This window comes from Rana temporaria, chromosome 4, assembly GCF_905171775.1.
Source record: "Rana temporaria chromosome 4, aRanTem1.1, whole genome shotgun sequence".
Classification (NCBI taxonomy): domain Eukaryota; kingdom Metazoa; phylum Chordata; class Amphibia; order Anura; family Ranidae; genus Rana; species Rana temporaria.
Genome location: NC_053492.1, coordinates 10,147,882 through 10,162,554, shown reverse-complemented (window position 1 = coordinate 10,162,554; position 14,673 = coordinate 10,147,882). Strand labels below are relative to the sequence as shown.

The window sequence follows — 14,673 nt, the reverse complement described above, 5'->3', positions numbered from 1 at the left end:
TAAATAACCCCCTTAGTGTCCATATGGGACACCTGCACCTTGTCCTTACAGCCAGCAGGAGCTTTGCCTGGATTCCTGCTATCTCCTCCCGCATTCCTTGCCGACTGCAAGAATCAGTTGCCGGATGCAATCCTTTTCTCTGTAGCAGCAATCACAAGAAAGTCCTTCACACACAGAGATTTTCAACAAGCACTCCCTCACCAGCATTTTCCTGAACTGAAACAGGAATCTTGATCAGACTTTACAAAATGATTACTTTTTCTTGACTTTCTCTCTTACAGGCCAAGGGACGACATCCACCCCGTCTTCATCGACGAGTCGGTAGAAAATAGAAACATCTTGCCACTCGAGAGATTCCATTTCCAATGGCCTACAGCAATCCACCATTTACTTCAACCTCCTCCTGAGGTGACCCAGGTTGCTGGGAAGGGGGGCAGATACTGATTCAGACACGACAGATCCTGAGACAGGGATAGTACTGGGGCCACATTGTGAAACTGCTTCTGTACTGTCGCCGTTGCTCTGGCATTCACCCTCTGGCTGGTACCGATACAGGCACTTTCCTTCATCTGTGGGAATCTCTCCTCATTCTGATATTTCACTTTGAATACACCATAGCTCTCCTTCAGAGAGGTGACCGACTTACACACACAGCTCCCGGTTCTCGCTCTGTAACGAACGGTCGCGGGTGCCCGGCGGCGATCGCGCCCGCCGGGCACGCGCACGGGAGTCAGGAGTGAGCGGGGGCACATGTGCGCGCGTGCCCCTATTGGATGCTCGACGAGATGACGTATAGCTACGTGCTCTCGCCCAGCAGAGCCGACCTGCCGCTGGTCGGCAAGCAGTTAAACTGATGACCTATAAAGGCTTTTAGAGTTGACTCTGAATAATGACCAAAACGTATTGAAGATTCTGCAGCCAGTGATACATATGAGTATCTGATCCATTACAGTATTTCTTATGATTGTTCACTGTGTATATTGAGCTACACTTGATGGTGTCTTGTGTGAGCACTACATGATTTCTTTTGAGTTCAGATCTTTATACAAAATATTTCCCACTCTCACAAAGGCAAAATGGTTTCTCTTCTCGAGTGAGACCTCTGATGTTTGATAAGTTCTAATTTTTTTACAAACCATTTCCCGCACTCAGGACAGGAATACGGCTTCTCACCTGTGTGCAATCTCTGATGACTATAAAGGTTGGATTTGTGGGAAAAGCGTTTCCCACACTCAGAACAGGAATACGGCTTCTCCCCCGTGTGAGATCTCTGATGTACTTTAAGAGTGAACTTCTGTGAAAAACATTTTCCGCACTCGGAACAGAAATACGGCTTTTCCCCCGTGTGAGATCTCTGATGTCTGTAAAGATGGGACGACTTTGAATAACATTTCCCACACTCAGAACAGGTATGTGGCTTCTCACCTGTGTGAGATCTGCTATGCACATTAAGTCCAGATTTAAAATGGAACCGTTTCCCGCACTCAGGACAGGTAAACCTCTTATCTTTTGGAAGGACAGCAGTCCGAGGGTCCACAAGATAAGAGGAATACGATGATCCATATACACTGTGTGGTGCCAGATGGAAGTTTGAGGTAGCCGGGTTTTCTCCTGGACTATACTGTGTGATGTCCTCATCTTCTACTTTACAGTCTGGAGACAAAATGAGACAATCCTCTGAGGTTTTCCTGATCTTCCATCCATGTACTAAAATAGAAATAAAAAGGATTACTACTAGACATGAGCAGATTGGTTCCCCTAAACCAGGACTCCGCCCACATCAGGCAGCTTTGTCTCTGAGGATCTTACTATTTTACCCTCAGGGTAACTAGTAAATGGGTCCTCTGAATCTCCTACCACTCAGTGACTTGGGTCTGAGACTATACAGACATATTTCTACACCCAGCAAAAATCAGAGCAAGAAACCCTGTGAGAATTGCTCTGTCAGAGATATTGCTAGACCGGGGGTAAGTGCTAAAAGACCCAAGGAACATGCCCTAGGTATAGCAATGCCTATGGTGAAAAATCAACCTTTCTCGTTCATGGACGGACACAGCAACAACCTTGACAAAGCGGGTATTAGCCTTCATTCAGGAGTGACTAGGCAGAAAACTTGTTAGAAAGTGGTAATCACATCACACACTGTACAGTACCGCCCAGGGGGCGGTCCCTCTGGGTATAACCCCTCTCCCTTCATCTAGCAGCTCAGTTTTTTTCTGCCTAGCAAAGGAGAAGGACATGGGGGATGCTTCCAGCATAATCCATGCAGGAAGGGTAAGTAGTAATCCCCTGCTTCGGCAGGAGGACATAGCTGGACATTCCCAGGGAGGTCGAGTAGGGGGTTCCATCCTTCCTTTTCTCCCTCCCTTCCTTCCCTCCTCCCTGGGCTCTGTGATCTAGACTGGTTGCTGGGGGCCAGGGGTTCACCTGGGGGGCTCCATCTGTGGCGGGAACTGCGCTGTACATTCGCTACTGGGGTGCTAGTGGGCTGCCATTTAGGGTGTCAGTTTTTGCTTACCTGTGTGCATCTCCCTCCATGCTGCCGGAGGATATTTTGGCGGTGCCCGGCGCTTGTTTGGCCTCTATCTGCCGCTCGGCGGCCATTTTCTTGTGGTCTTTGCCGTTTTTGGCCTCCATCTACCGCTCGGTGGCCATTTTCTTGTGGTCCGCTCTGTTTTTACAGTTACGGATGCTTGGCGGTCATTTTGTGGGGGCTTTTGGCCTCTAGTGTGCATTTAACCGGCGCAAATCAACAGACACACGCTGTGGAGGGTCAGATTGACACAGGCGGCTGCAAACAAAGCATCTCAATTTGGAAGCGGACGGCAGCTGTGTGGTACCGTTCAAGGGTGGTGCGTCCTCTGGGGGGGGCCCCTCGTCTCTGTGGCATCTAAGAGGGTAGGCTGGTGTTACCTCGCCTGGAGTCCCTGTGGGTGTCAGGCGCGTGGGGTCAGCATGGCGTCGGAAGCGGACGCCTCTTCCCCTGAAACACCTGAATTGGCAATTGGTGCCCCTGCACCCGATGTATCGGTGGACGTTATGTCGGCGATCCTGGAGGCTTTTGTTGCCAAGGTGGAAGCGGCGCGGGGGGACCCCAGGGGTAAAAAGCACCCCCTCTCCCCGCCATCTTCTGGGGACAACTCTGATATGGAGCCGGGCCCTGGTTCTGATGTATCTGAGGATGCGGACCGAGATCGGCCGGACAGCGAGGATAGGTCCGGGTCAGCGCGCGAAAAGGCTCAGGTAGGTGATCTTATCACCGCACTGCGAGATACTCTAAAGATAGAGGAGTCTGCGGAAGCAACAGAGTTGTTGGTCCCTTTCGGGTTCCGTAAGCCGACCCGCATTGCTAAGGTGTTTCCTTGTGTGTCTTATCTAGACAAACTTGTATACAAGGACTGGGACAAACCACAGAAGGATTTTTCGGTCCCTAAAGGTTTGGCGGTGCGTTACAATTTTGAAGAGAGTTTCCTGGAAAAAATGGACCTCTCCTCCGATAGTGGACCCTCCTGTGTCCAGATTAAACAAGGTAACCACGATTCCGGTGGAAGGGACTCCTGCTTTCAAGGACCCTGCGGACAAGAAGGCTGAGGCAGTCACCCACTTCCGATACACGGTGGTGGGTTCGGCTGTGCATCCAACGATGGTTGGGGCCCTGGTGTCTCAGACTTTCACAGAATGGGCAAAAAATGCTGCACAATGGGTTAAAAGCACATCAGGCTCCCTCGGATGAGGTGGCTCTGGCCGACCAGTTGGTACAGGGCCTAAAATGTGTCTGCTAGTCAGCCTTGGATACTATTCCTCTGCTGTCCAGAGCCTCAAGCTATGCGGTAGTGTTACGCCATCTGCTCTGGCTAAAGTGTTGGTCTGTGGACCAATCTTCCAAGAAGGCCCTGATGGATTTGCCCTTTAAGGGCGACAGACTTTTTGGAGCATCTCTGGATGACATTATTAAAGATACCATAGGGGGTAAGAGTACCCTGCTCCCACAATCCAAAAATGGTAAGGAGCCACGCCGTAGGCAAGGGCCCTCCTTCACCGCACACAAGCGTTTTTTTCATCCGCCCAGCGTGGCAGGTAAACAATCTCAGACCGATAAAGCGCCTGCTGAGGGACAGAAGCGTCCCTGGTTTCGCAAGGCCAACAAGCCTGCAAACACATCTACGTCCGCATGAAGGTGTTCCCCCGCCCATCTCTCGGGTGGGGGGACGTCTTCGCGAATTTGCGACCCGGTGAACATCTCTGATCTCTGACCGGTAGGTTTGCGAACTAGTTTCCTCAGGGTACAAGATAGAGTTTCTCTCTTGGCCACCGAACAGATTTTTTCCCCTCAAACCTCCAGCTTCAGTCGACCCGTCGGGAAGCCCTGTATGGGGCGGTTCAGGATCTGCTGATACGCGGGGTGATCATTCCTGTCCCAGTACAGGAACGGTTTCAGGGGTTTTACTCAAATCTGTTCATAGTATCAAAGAAGGATGGGTTTCATCCAATCCTGGACCTCAAGGCCCTCAATTGCTTTGTGAAGGTATAAAGATTCCGGATGGAGTCCGTTCGCTCTGTTGTCGCTGCTCTCCATCCAGGGGACTTTCTGGCGTCCTTGGACATCAAGGACGCATACTTGCATGTTCCCATATGCACCAGGCATCAGAGATTCCTGTGCTTTTCGGTTGGGGAAGACCACTATCAATTTGTGGCTCTCCCTTTTGGCCTGGCTTTGGCACCGAGGGTGTTCATCAAGGTGCTTGCCCCGATTCTGGCCCTGCTAAGACAGCGTAGCATCGCTATCGTGGGCTACTTGAACGATCTTCTTCCGAGGGCCACTTCAAGCTCAGAATTAGAGGTGACCGTGTCTATAACCTGTCAGACCCTCCGACACTTTGGTTGGGTGCTGAACACTCAGAAGTCAGTAATGGTACCGACTCAACGCCTAGAATATCTGGGGGCGATTTTGGACTCCTCAGAGGCAAAAGTTTTTCTCCATGTGGAAAAGTTGCAGACCCTTCGGGCTGCGGTGTGGCAGTTGACATCCCAAAGATGGTTGTCACTCTGCTTTTGCATGCGGGTCCTGGGTCTCATGGTAGCCTTCAAAGGCGGTACCATATGCTCAATTTCACACTTGAGTGTTTCAGAAGGAAATTCTGTCCAGATGGGACAAATGCCCATTGTCCCTGAATTGTCAAATCCGGGTGAGCCACCTAGTCGGGACCTCCCTGGTTTGGTGGCTGACATCACTGACACTCCTGTCCGGGAAGTCGTTCCTTCCTTTTCACTGGATGGTGGTAACGATGGACGCCAGCCTTACCAGTTAGGGGGGGTTCAGTTGGCCCAGGGTCGCTGGACTCCAATGGAATCCCGCCTGCCGATCAATGTCCTGGAACTCCGGGAGATCAGGCTGTGCCTCTCCACATGGTCTCAGAGGCTACAAAGGCATCCAGTCGGGCAACTCCACGGCGGTGGCGTATGTCAACCATTAGGGAGGAACAAGAAGCTTGGCTGCAGCATCGGAGGTCACTCACATCCTAAGGTGGGCAGAAAGGAGCGTACCGGCCCTGTCGGCCGTATACATTCCGCGCGTAGAAAACTGGCAGACGGACTACCTGAGTCGCCAGATGCTGGACCAAGGAGAATGGTCTCTACACCTGGATGTTTTTCAGCTCCTTTGCCAAAAAAGGGGCGAGCCGGATGTAGATCTCCCAGCTTCTAATCTATGCCTTCCCTCCTCTGAAGCTCCTTCCTCATCTGCTTCGCAGAGTAGTGGCAGAGGGGATTCCAATGATCCTCATTGCTCTGGATTGGCCTCGGCATCCTTGGTACGCCGATCTAGTGCATCTGGTAGCAGACGCCCTTTGGTGTCTACCGCTACAAAGGACCTGCTGTCGCAAGGCCCTGTACGCCATCCTGCTTTACAGTCGCTGGCTTTAATGGCATGGCTATTGAGAGCCAGGTGCTAAGAGACTGGGTCTGTCAGATTCGGTGATCTCTACTATGAGGAGTGCTCAGAAGTCGTCCTCTAGAAAGATTTACCATCGCACTTGGAAGGCCTACATATCCATGTGTGAGGAAATGGGGTGACATTCGCGTACCTATTTGGTTTCCAGGGTCCTGCTGTTCTTACAGTGTGGGGTGGACCAGAAGCTTGCCTTAAGTACAGTTAAGGGGCATATATCTGCCCTGGCTGTCTTTTTTCAATGACCCCTGGCAGCTCACTCTCTAGTGAGAACATTTGTGCCCGGGGTTCGGCATGTGGCCCCCCCGGTCCATCCTCTACCTCCGTGGGACTTGAATCTGGTCCTCTCGGTGCTTCAGAAACCACAGTTTGAAGACATTAGGGAAATTCCCTTGTTGATACTTTCTCAGAAAGTGGTCTTTTTGGTGGCTGTTATGTCAGTTAAACGGGTTTCTGAGCTGGCAGCCTTGTCATGCAAGGCTCCCTATCTGGTCTTCCACAAGGATAAGGTGGTTCTGCGTCCGCAGCCTTTTTTCTGCCTATGGTCGTTTCGGCCTTCCATCTCAATGAGGACATTGTACTTCCAGCCTTGTGCCCTCATCTATTACATTCCTTGGACGTTGTCCGAGCTCCGAGAGTATACTTATCTGCTACTGCTCTGTTCCGGGAGGTCAGACTCACTGTTTATTTCGGTGGCTGGTCCCAAGAAGGGCCTGGCGGTCTCGTCGGCCACCATCCCGAGGTAGATCCGACAAATCGTGATTCAGGCGCCTCCATTTCCTCTCACGGTGCATTCAACCAGAGCAATAGGTGCCTCTTGGGCTTTCCGACATCAAGCGTCTGTTTTCCAGGTGTGTAAGGCGGCAACTTGGTCGTCTGTTCACACTTTCACAAAATTTTACAAGGTTGATGTGAGTGCATTTTCGGATGCTTCTTTCGGCCGCAAGGTTTTGCAGGCGGCTGTTTAGAGTTGCAACTCCTCCGTTGAGGAGTTCTGTTTTGTTTTGGGGTGAAGTTTGTTTTAATGCTGTTCCCACCCCTCGTTTTTTGACACTGCTTTGGGACGTCCCACTATGTCATGGTGGCTGCTGTGTCCGTCCATGAACGAAAGAGAAAATAGGATTTTTGTAAGATCCTTTTCTCTGAGTTCATGAACGGACACAGCACCCACCCCTCCTTTTTAAGTTAGTACTGCTTTTTGACGAACTGAGCTGCGAGATGCAGGGAGAGGGGTTATACCCAGAGGTAACACTTTCTAACAAGTGTTTCTGCCTAGTCACTCCTGAATGAAGGATAATACCCACTTTGTCAAGATTGCTGCTGTGTCCGTCCATGAACTCAGAGAAAAGGATTTTACGGTGAGTACAAAAATCCTATTTTTTTTTGTCAGGTAAACCCCCAAATCTCCATATATCCAGTCTAGATACATAAAATGTGTCTGCAGCACACAGAAGGAAGATTATCCAAGAGAAATACAGAAATACAGGATGGAAAACACAACTCAGGAAAGTGACCATGGGATTACAGGCTGATATCACCCAGTCCCCGCCCTACTCTGGACCAATCAGTGAGCAGTATGGGTGGAGGAATGTATTTAGTGTTAATGACCCACCTGTGCTGATCTCTGTAGGAGTGTCCTCCTCTATACATGTCACGGTTATTCCATCCTCCTCCATAGACTGCTGATCATCCATCACATACCTCTCTTCTTCTTCTTCTTTAACCACAACTTTTATATCTATCAGATCTTCAACCTAAACCAGGAAAATAATATCTGTGAAAGTATAAACTCACATAAAAAAAACATGCATTTCTACAAATCCATGTTCTAGATGTTCTGTCCCACAAACCTGATGATGATGAGGGATGGTGTGACCTTCCTGTGTGGAATCCCGGGAATACAGAGGATGGGGACATCTCTCTGGTGGGTTCCTATTACCGGAATCATCTGTAGGAAACACACACACTGACTGAATACATTGTTCAGATGATTGGGGGATCTAGGTGGAGCCTCCGTACTGCTCTTTATAATAACATCTTCTCTTACCCGGTGATGTGAGGGGCGGCTGATTGTCCATCATGACGTCCTTGTAGAGATCCTTGTGTCCTTCTAAATACTCCCACTCCTCCATGGAGAAATAGACAGTGACATCCTGACACCTTATAGGAACCTGACACACACAATGATACAGTCACCATCCAGACACATCCCTTGTCTGTTACTGGATAATGTCCCAGAATTCCCGGCACCGCTCACCTCTCCTGTCAGCAGCTCCGTCATCTTCTTGGTGACTTCTAGAATCTTCTCCATGTTTTGTCTCTCAGGTTGTAGGGAGTCACATGGAGGCACTGTGATGGTCATATGATCATCAGACTTCAGAGGAGGAAATCTCTATATTGAGAAACCAATAGGAATATCATGTTAGAATCCCAGAATCCTCCTCACCTCTCCGGTCAGGTCTGTGTTTTATTACTAAAGAAAAGAGTGATGTCATGTGACCTCCCAGAATCCTCCTCACTCTCTGGTCAGGTCTGTGTTTTATTAATAGAGATAAGAGTGATGTCATGTGACCTCCCAGAATTCTCCTCACCTCTCCAGTCAGCAGGTAGATGATCTCCAGGGTGAGGTTGAGTATCTTCTCAGTCATGTGACTTCGGTCCTTCTCCATCCTCATTGATTTTATCATGTGATCTATGTGGGTTTCTCTGTAGACAGATAGTGGAAAATTATCTGGACTGTTTTGGTTGTACAATATTAGGACAGGGTTTTAAGGGGATAATAGCCAGGCTGCTTCTAGTGGGAACACGCAGATTGAGTTACATAGGGGTCTATTTATAGAAAAAATTGTATAGCTATTTCCCCAGCGCATCTGCACGTACATTTGTTCTGTGTGAATAGGGCTAACATAGACGTTATTTATACTATTTTCTACTAAAATACCACACTGGGACCACTAGCTGGAGCCAAGGAGCATAGGAAATATGCATTTTAAGACCAGTTCATGCAACGTATTCTTCCTCATGCCCCATTGGCCGCAGGTTCTGTGATGTCATCAAGACCAATTCAGAGCCCATAGCCCTTCATTGGACAGGATGACTCCGCGGGGACAGTCTATTTCCAGATAGGGTTGCCACCTCCCTTTAAAACAGAACACATATTAATTACACAGGTTCTGTGGCTGATTAAGGTGGTAATTAAACTCACTTGGTGCCTTATTTGCATTAAATTAGCCTCAGAACCTGTGTAATTAATATGTGTTCTGTTTTAAAGGGATGAGGTGGCAACCCTATTTCCAGAGTATAGGGGAGTAGAACAAAGTGTTGACAGCCAGGAGAGCAGAGGATCAGGTAAGTTAAAGTGCTTTTTCTGATCCCCTACACATAAACAAGCATTTAACCTTTGGAGTGGGGCTGCCCACTTTATGCAAGGGTTAAAGTGGTTGTAAAGGTTCAGTTTTTTTCTTTTTAAATAACAAACATATACTTACCTCCACTGTGCAGTTCGTTTTGCACAGAGTGGCCCGATCCACCTCTTCTGGGGTCCCACATCGGCTCTCGCAGCTTCTCCCTGCAATAGCTAACCCCCTCTGGGAAGCTCTCTCCCGAGGTGGTTACCTTGTGGGCACGCTCCCCTGTCATACACTCGGCGTCCATAGATGCCGAGTGTATAACTCGGCCCCGTCCCCGGGCGTCCGCGTCATTGAATTTGATTGACACTCGGCCCCGTCCACGGGCGTCCGCGTCATTGAATTTGATTGACAGCAGCAGGAGCCAATGGCTGCGCTGCTATCAATCTATCCAATGAAGAGCCGAGAAGCCGTGGAGAAAGCAAAGCAAGATCGCACCTACGGAATTTCGGGGCTCAGGTAAGTAAAACGGATGCATTTAGGTGAAAAAACACGAAGGTTTATAACCCCTTTAAAGTTCGAATGTACATAGGGGTTTATTACTTGTCCTGAAAATTTGGATGTCGGTGCAAGTAAAAAACGTATCAAGGACAATCAATCGTTTCTGTCTCAAGTTCACTAATACTCCTACAATCACCAGAAGCATCCCTCATAACAAGAGATGGCTAAGGTGAGAATGTGGCATCTCCAAAATGAAGACTGTTACAGACCTGTATATGGGGGAATGTTCTAAAACCCTAAAGGAGTTAATCTAGGTTTCCACACTATATATGTGTGTATCATCATCTGTTGGAGATAAAAAAACATCACAGTGACTATGGAGGAAGAGGACGGACATGACGGGGGTTACTGGGTGTAAATAGAAAAAGAAAATAAGATCTTATTATTGGATCCTGTCTAAATTGGCCTATGTGTATGTATGAATGGGAGTTAGGGAGATTATATTGTAAGCTCCTTGAGGGCAGAGACTGATGTGAATGTATAATATATATGTAAAGAGCTTCAAAAATGTACGGCACTATATAAATACCTATAATAAATAACAATACCTCCTCTGCTGCATCTTCCAGCAATGTCTCCTCTCTACTTCCTCCTGACTCACCTCTCACCTGGAAATTCCTGTTTGTACATGACATCACTTCCTGTCTGTATCAAACATCACTTCCTGACTTCCATAGAGACTTCCTTTATTGGTAGACCACCATCTTGTGGAACTTAGAGGAACTGTAGTTCCCAAGAAACGTCTCGTAGTGTGAACAAGGCCTTGTGATGTTTCCAAAGCGAGCAAAGTCCTTTCTTGTATTAAGAGAGGTATGGACTCCAGAGACAGAGATATCATTTTGCCCCTATACAAATCATTAGTAAGACCTCATCTGGAATATGCAGTTCAGTTTTGGGCCCCAGTTCTCAAAAAGGATATCGGGGAACTGGAGAAAGTGCAGAGAAGGGCAACCAAACTGATAAGAGGCATGGAGGAGCTCAGCTATGAGAAAAGATTAGAGGAACTGAATTTATTCACTCTTGAGAAGAGGAGAATTAGGGGGGATATGATCAACATGTACAAATATATAAGGGGTCCATATAGTGACCTTGGTGTTGAGTTATTCACTTTACGGTCAACACTGAGGACAAGGGGGCACTCTTTATGTCTAGAGGAAAAGAGATTTCATCTCCAAATACGGAAAGGTTTCTTCACAGTAAGAGCTGTGAAAATGTGGAACAGACTCCCTCCAGAGGTGGTTCTGGCCAGCTCAGTAGATTGCTTTAAGAAAGGCCTGGATTCTTTCCTAAATGTACAGAATATAACTGAGTACTAACATTTATAGGTAAAGTTGATCCAGGGTAAATCCGATTGCCTCTCGGGGGATCAGGAAGGAATTTTTTCCCCTGCTGTAGCAAATTGGATCATGCTCTGCTGGGGTTTTTTGCCTTCCTCTGGATCAACTGTGGGTATGGAGTTGGGTGTATGGGATTGTATTGTGTTTTTTATTTTGTTTGTTTATTTATTTATTTTTTTGTGGTTGAACTGGATGGACTTGTGTCTTTTTTCAACCTGACTAACTATGTAACTATGTGTGCATACCTCCCAACATTTTGAGATGGGAATGAGAGACGCCTACAAGTTAATGTATGTGGGCATATGACACGCCTTCCTGCCACACCCCTTAAAGTAGAAGTAACAAAAAAAGGTAATTAAATCCACAAGGGCTTTTTTTTTACTAGTCCTTTATATTGGCTTTTAAAATGTACAAATGCAGCAATTTAGAAATTGGATGAAGGGTTTAGCGCTGGGAAACACTTTTTGAAAGATAAAAAGTGCATTTTATGTACAATTATATAAATCAGACCAAAATGAGGGCCAAATGAGGGGGAAAGAGGGGCAGAGGGACATTGCTCCAAATCAGGGACAGTCCCTTCAAATCAAGGACAGTTGGGAGCTATGTGTGTGTATGTACTGTATATCCTTACAGATGGGGTCATCTCCACTCTCACCAAGGTGATCGAGATATATTACTGCCTAGTCCAGCCTTTCCCAGGCAACATACCTCCAAAGGTTTCTAGGGGTTCCTTGAGCAATGAACAGTTTTTGTCTCAGTAACAAATGACATCAGTGATCTGTAAGGGGGACAGTCTTTTCACTGATGGCGATGTAAGAATGTCTTTCTCCATCTGACCACTAATATAAGGGGGTCCTTTTTTCATTGGTCACCAATATAAGGGACCACTATACTGACTACTAATTTAAGGGGTCCTTTTCCACTTTTGAGAGAACAGCAGAGAGGGAGGGGTGGTCCCAAGACCAGTGGGCTAGCCATTTGGTTCTCAGATGGTGGAGTGGGTCATATTGGGCTGGTACCTGTGGTCCCTGCCAAATGACCCACATTGCTGGATGAGCCATGGAGACCCCAAGTAGGGTTGCCACCTCATCCCTTTAAACCCGAACACATATTAATCACACAGGTTCTGTGGCTAATTAGGGTGGTAATTAAACTCACTTGGTGCCTTCTCTGCATTAAATCAGCCTCAGAACCTGTGTTCGGGTTTAAAGGGATGAGGTGGCAACCCTAACCCCAAGACAGGAGACCAACTTGTAGAAATGGTTGAGAGATACTCCATAGCAGAGGACCTGCTAGGATCTGCCAAGTCCAAGGCAATCTTACCAGCGTGGAAAGCAAAGTAATCAACAAACCTGGGCACCAGCACTCAGGAGAGCCAGGGAGGGATTTGACTGAGGGGTGAGACAGGCGCCATTACTAAGACCCTGCATGTACTATGCATACATGGGAACACTAGAGAGTACCCGTTGGTAAGAATAGCAATAACCATTGCATGTGGTACAGTTTTCCAGGAGGTTGGTTTGGTACCCAGCTAGATATATGATTTATAGTGTGGCAGGACTGTCCTCTCTTTGAGGAACTATTGGACTATGTGAGCTTAGTACTTCCTAAACAATGTGACTTTTTGGATCCCCTTGAAGGGCAGGACAATATGACTTTAGAGAATACTGATGATGTTGCACCTGTAGTAGTTGGTCTACAGCCCAAGAAGGCCTCTTGAGGGGGAATCTCCGCCTATGCAGGTTATGGTTGGAGAGGATGTATAAGAAAAAACCTTCCCCAATACAAGTGTAGCACTACCCCGCAAGGAGCTGCTGGATATTTTTGGGCGGCATGTTACCTCTATTTCTTCGCCGTCCAGGGTAATGGATGAGAATTGAAAAAGTTCAATGTCCACGCTTTACACTTCCCTTTTTAAGATTTATTTGCTGAACTTTGTAAAGAAATAAAAGAAGTGATTGAAGAGGTGGAAGGATAACCGTTATATAGGTTCAGGTGCAGTATTTCAATCGGGAAACACTCCTGCTTCCTGCGACGCAGCTTTCGTCGCCACTCTAGCCAGAGTGGGTATTGCGCACCCGGATAGGTTTCTCTCACTAGCCTAGCAGCCGGAATGGCGCACGGAATATGGTACAGTCTCTGCCACAGACCTTCCCACAGATGGAGACACTTTTGGTCCAAAATTCTCTTAGAACAGGATTCAGCACCCGGATCTCTCCAGATTAACTTCTTGCAGAACTTGGAACTGACAGGCGATCACCATCAAGCCTTTCCGTAAACGGTGCATCCTTCGATGAAGTTCAAGGCCTCTCTTGAGACACCAGCCTCGTGTTTGGTCCTCTCCAAGATAGGTCCTTCATCAAGCGGCTTCCTCCCTCCAGGACAGATAGCACAGGATCACCCTTGAAAGCGTAGGCCCAATCTGCTTACTGGGCCTACTTAACAGATCACAACCCCCGGACCAACATGATCCAGAACCAGGATTACAGGAACACGCACCCCCGGCCAGGATGGCCACACACGGGGTGGTGGGATGACAGACCAGGATCGACGACTCCTGTCCAATGACATCTGTCCCTTAAGTATCCCCCCATCATGCACAGCGGGACGATCAACCCCCACTGATTGGCTGCTAAAGGGGAACTACCAAAATAACCTTGACCTAGTTGCTGCTGCCACCCTTGGCCTGGAGTAAGAACGACACCCCAGGCAAACAATAGCGGTCACTCACAGCACAGCCATGGCTGGAACAGAAATCAAATTTGCTCAAAATCATACATGTCTGAGTCAATTAACTCTCAGACTTCCCCCTAAATTTAAAGCAGCGCCAGCTCAACAGGAGCAGGCCGCTACATACTCCCCCCGCTAAATTAGACACTGTCCCCAGTGTCAAGAACCATGGCGTCTCAAGCCTGAGCGCCAGCACCTGAACCCAAATAAAGGACAACACAGAAGGGGAAATAAATAAATAAAAGCACAACAGGTATCATAACATTATTATAAATCACAATTTTACAGTATTATTCCTATCCATCTAGTCTGCCCCATTCTCCGACAGTCTTAATAGAAGATCAACTGGACCTGAAAAACAAACAACAAAAAAAAACACACACAATCCTGTGCCTAAATTATATACATTTCCGAGGCAGAGCAAAACTGCACCTTCTGTAAAGGTGGAGCTTTCCTTTTCCTATTGAATGAATGAATGAAAAACTTATATAGCGCGGCACTTGCGAACTAAATCGCCTCTGGGCGCTTGTTGTTCCTGTCTCCTTTGATATCAAAAGAGATGCGTCTTGAGCTTTCTCCTGAATGCTAAATGGTTTTCCTCCAACCGAATGCTGGTTGGTAAATCGTTCCATAGTCTGGGACCCTGGACCGCGAACCTTCTTTCTCCTTTGGACTTGTAATTGGTTTTCTGTATCTGAAGCAGATTTTGGTTGGTGGATCGCAGAACGCGATTGGAGTTGCGAGCTTTTAT

At 47.6% G+C, this 14,673-nt stretch overlaps 1 protein-coding gene across 1 annotated transcript; it reads right to left on the bottom strand.

The window, feature by feature from the left end:
* Positions 1-7,947: 7,947 nt before the first annotated feature.
* LOC120935499 (gastrula zinc finger protein XlCGF53.1-like) lies at positions 7,948-10,439 on the bottom strand. Its single transcript, XM_040347549.1, has 4 exons — positions 10,404-10,439; positions 8,539-8,653; positions 8,241-8,339; positions 7,948-7,965 (listed from the first exon to the last, which is right to left on the bottom strand). Exons 1-4 carry the CDS (start codon positions 10,415-10,417, stop codon positions 7,948-7,950), a joined length of 246 nt encoding a protein of 81 aa, XP_040203483.1. The 5' UTR covers positions 10,418-10,439.
* Between the last annotated feature and the right edge of the window lie 4,234 nt (positions 10,440-14,673).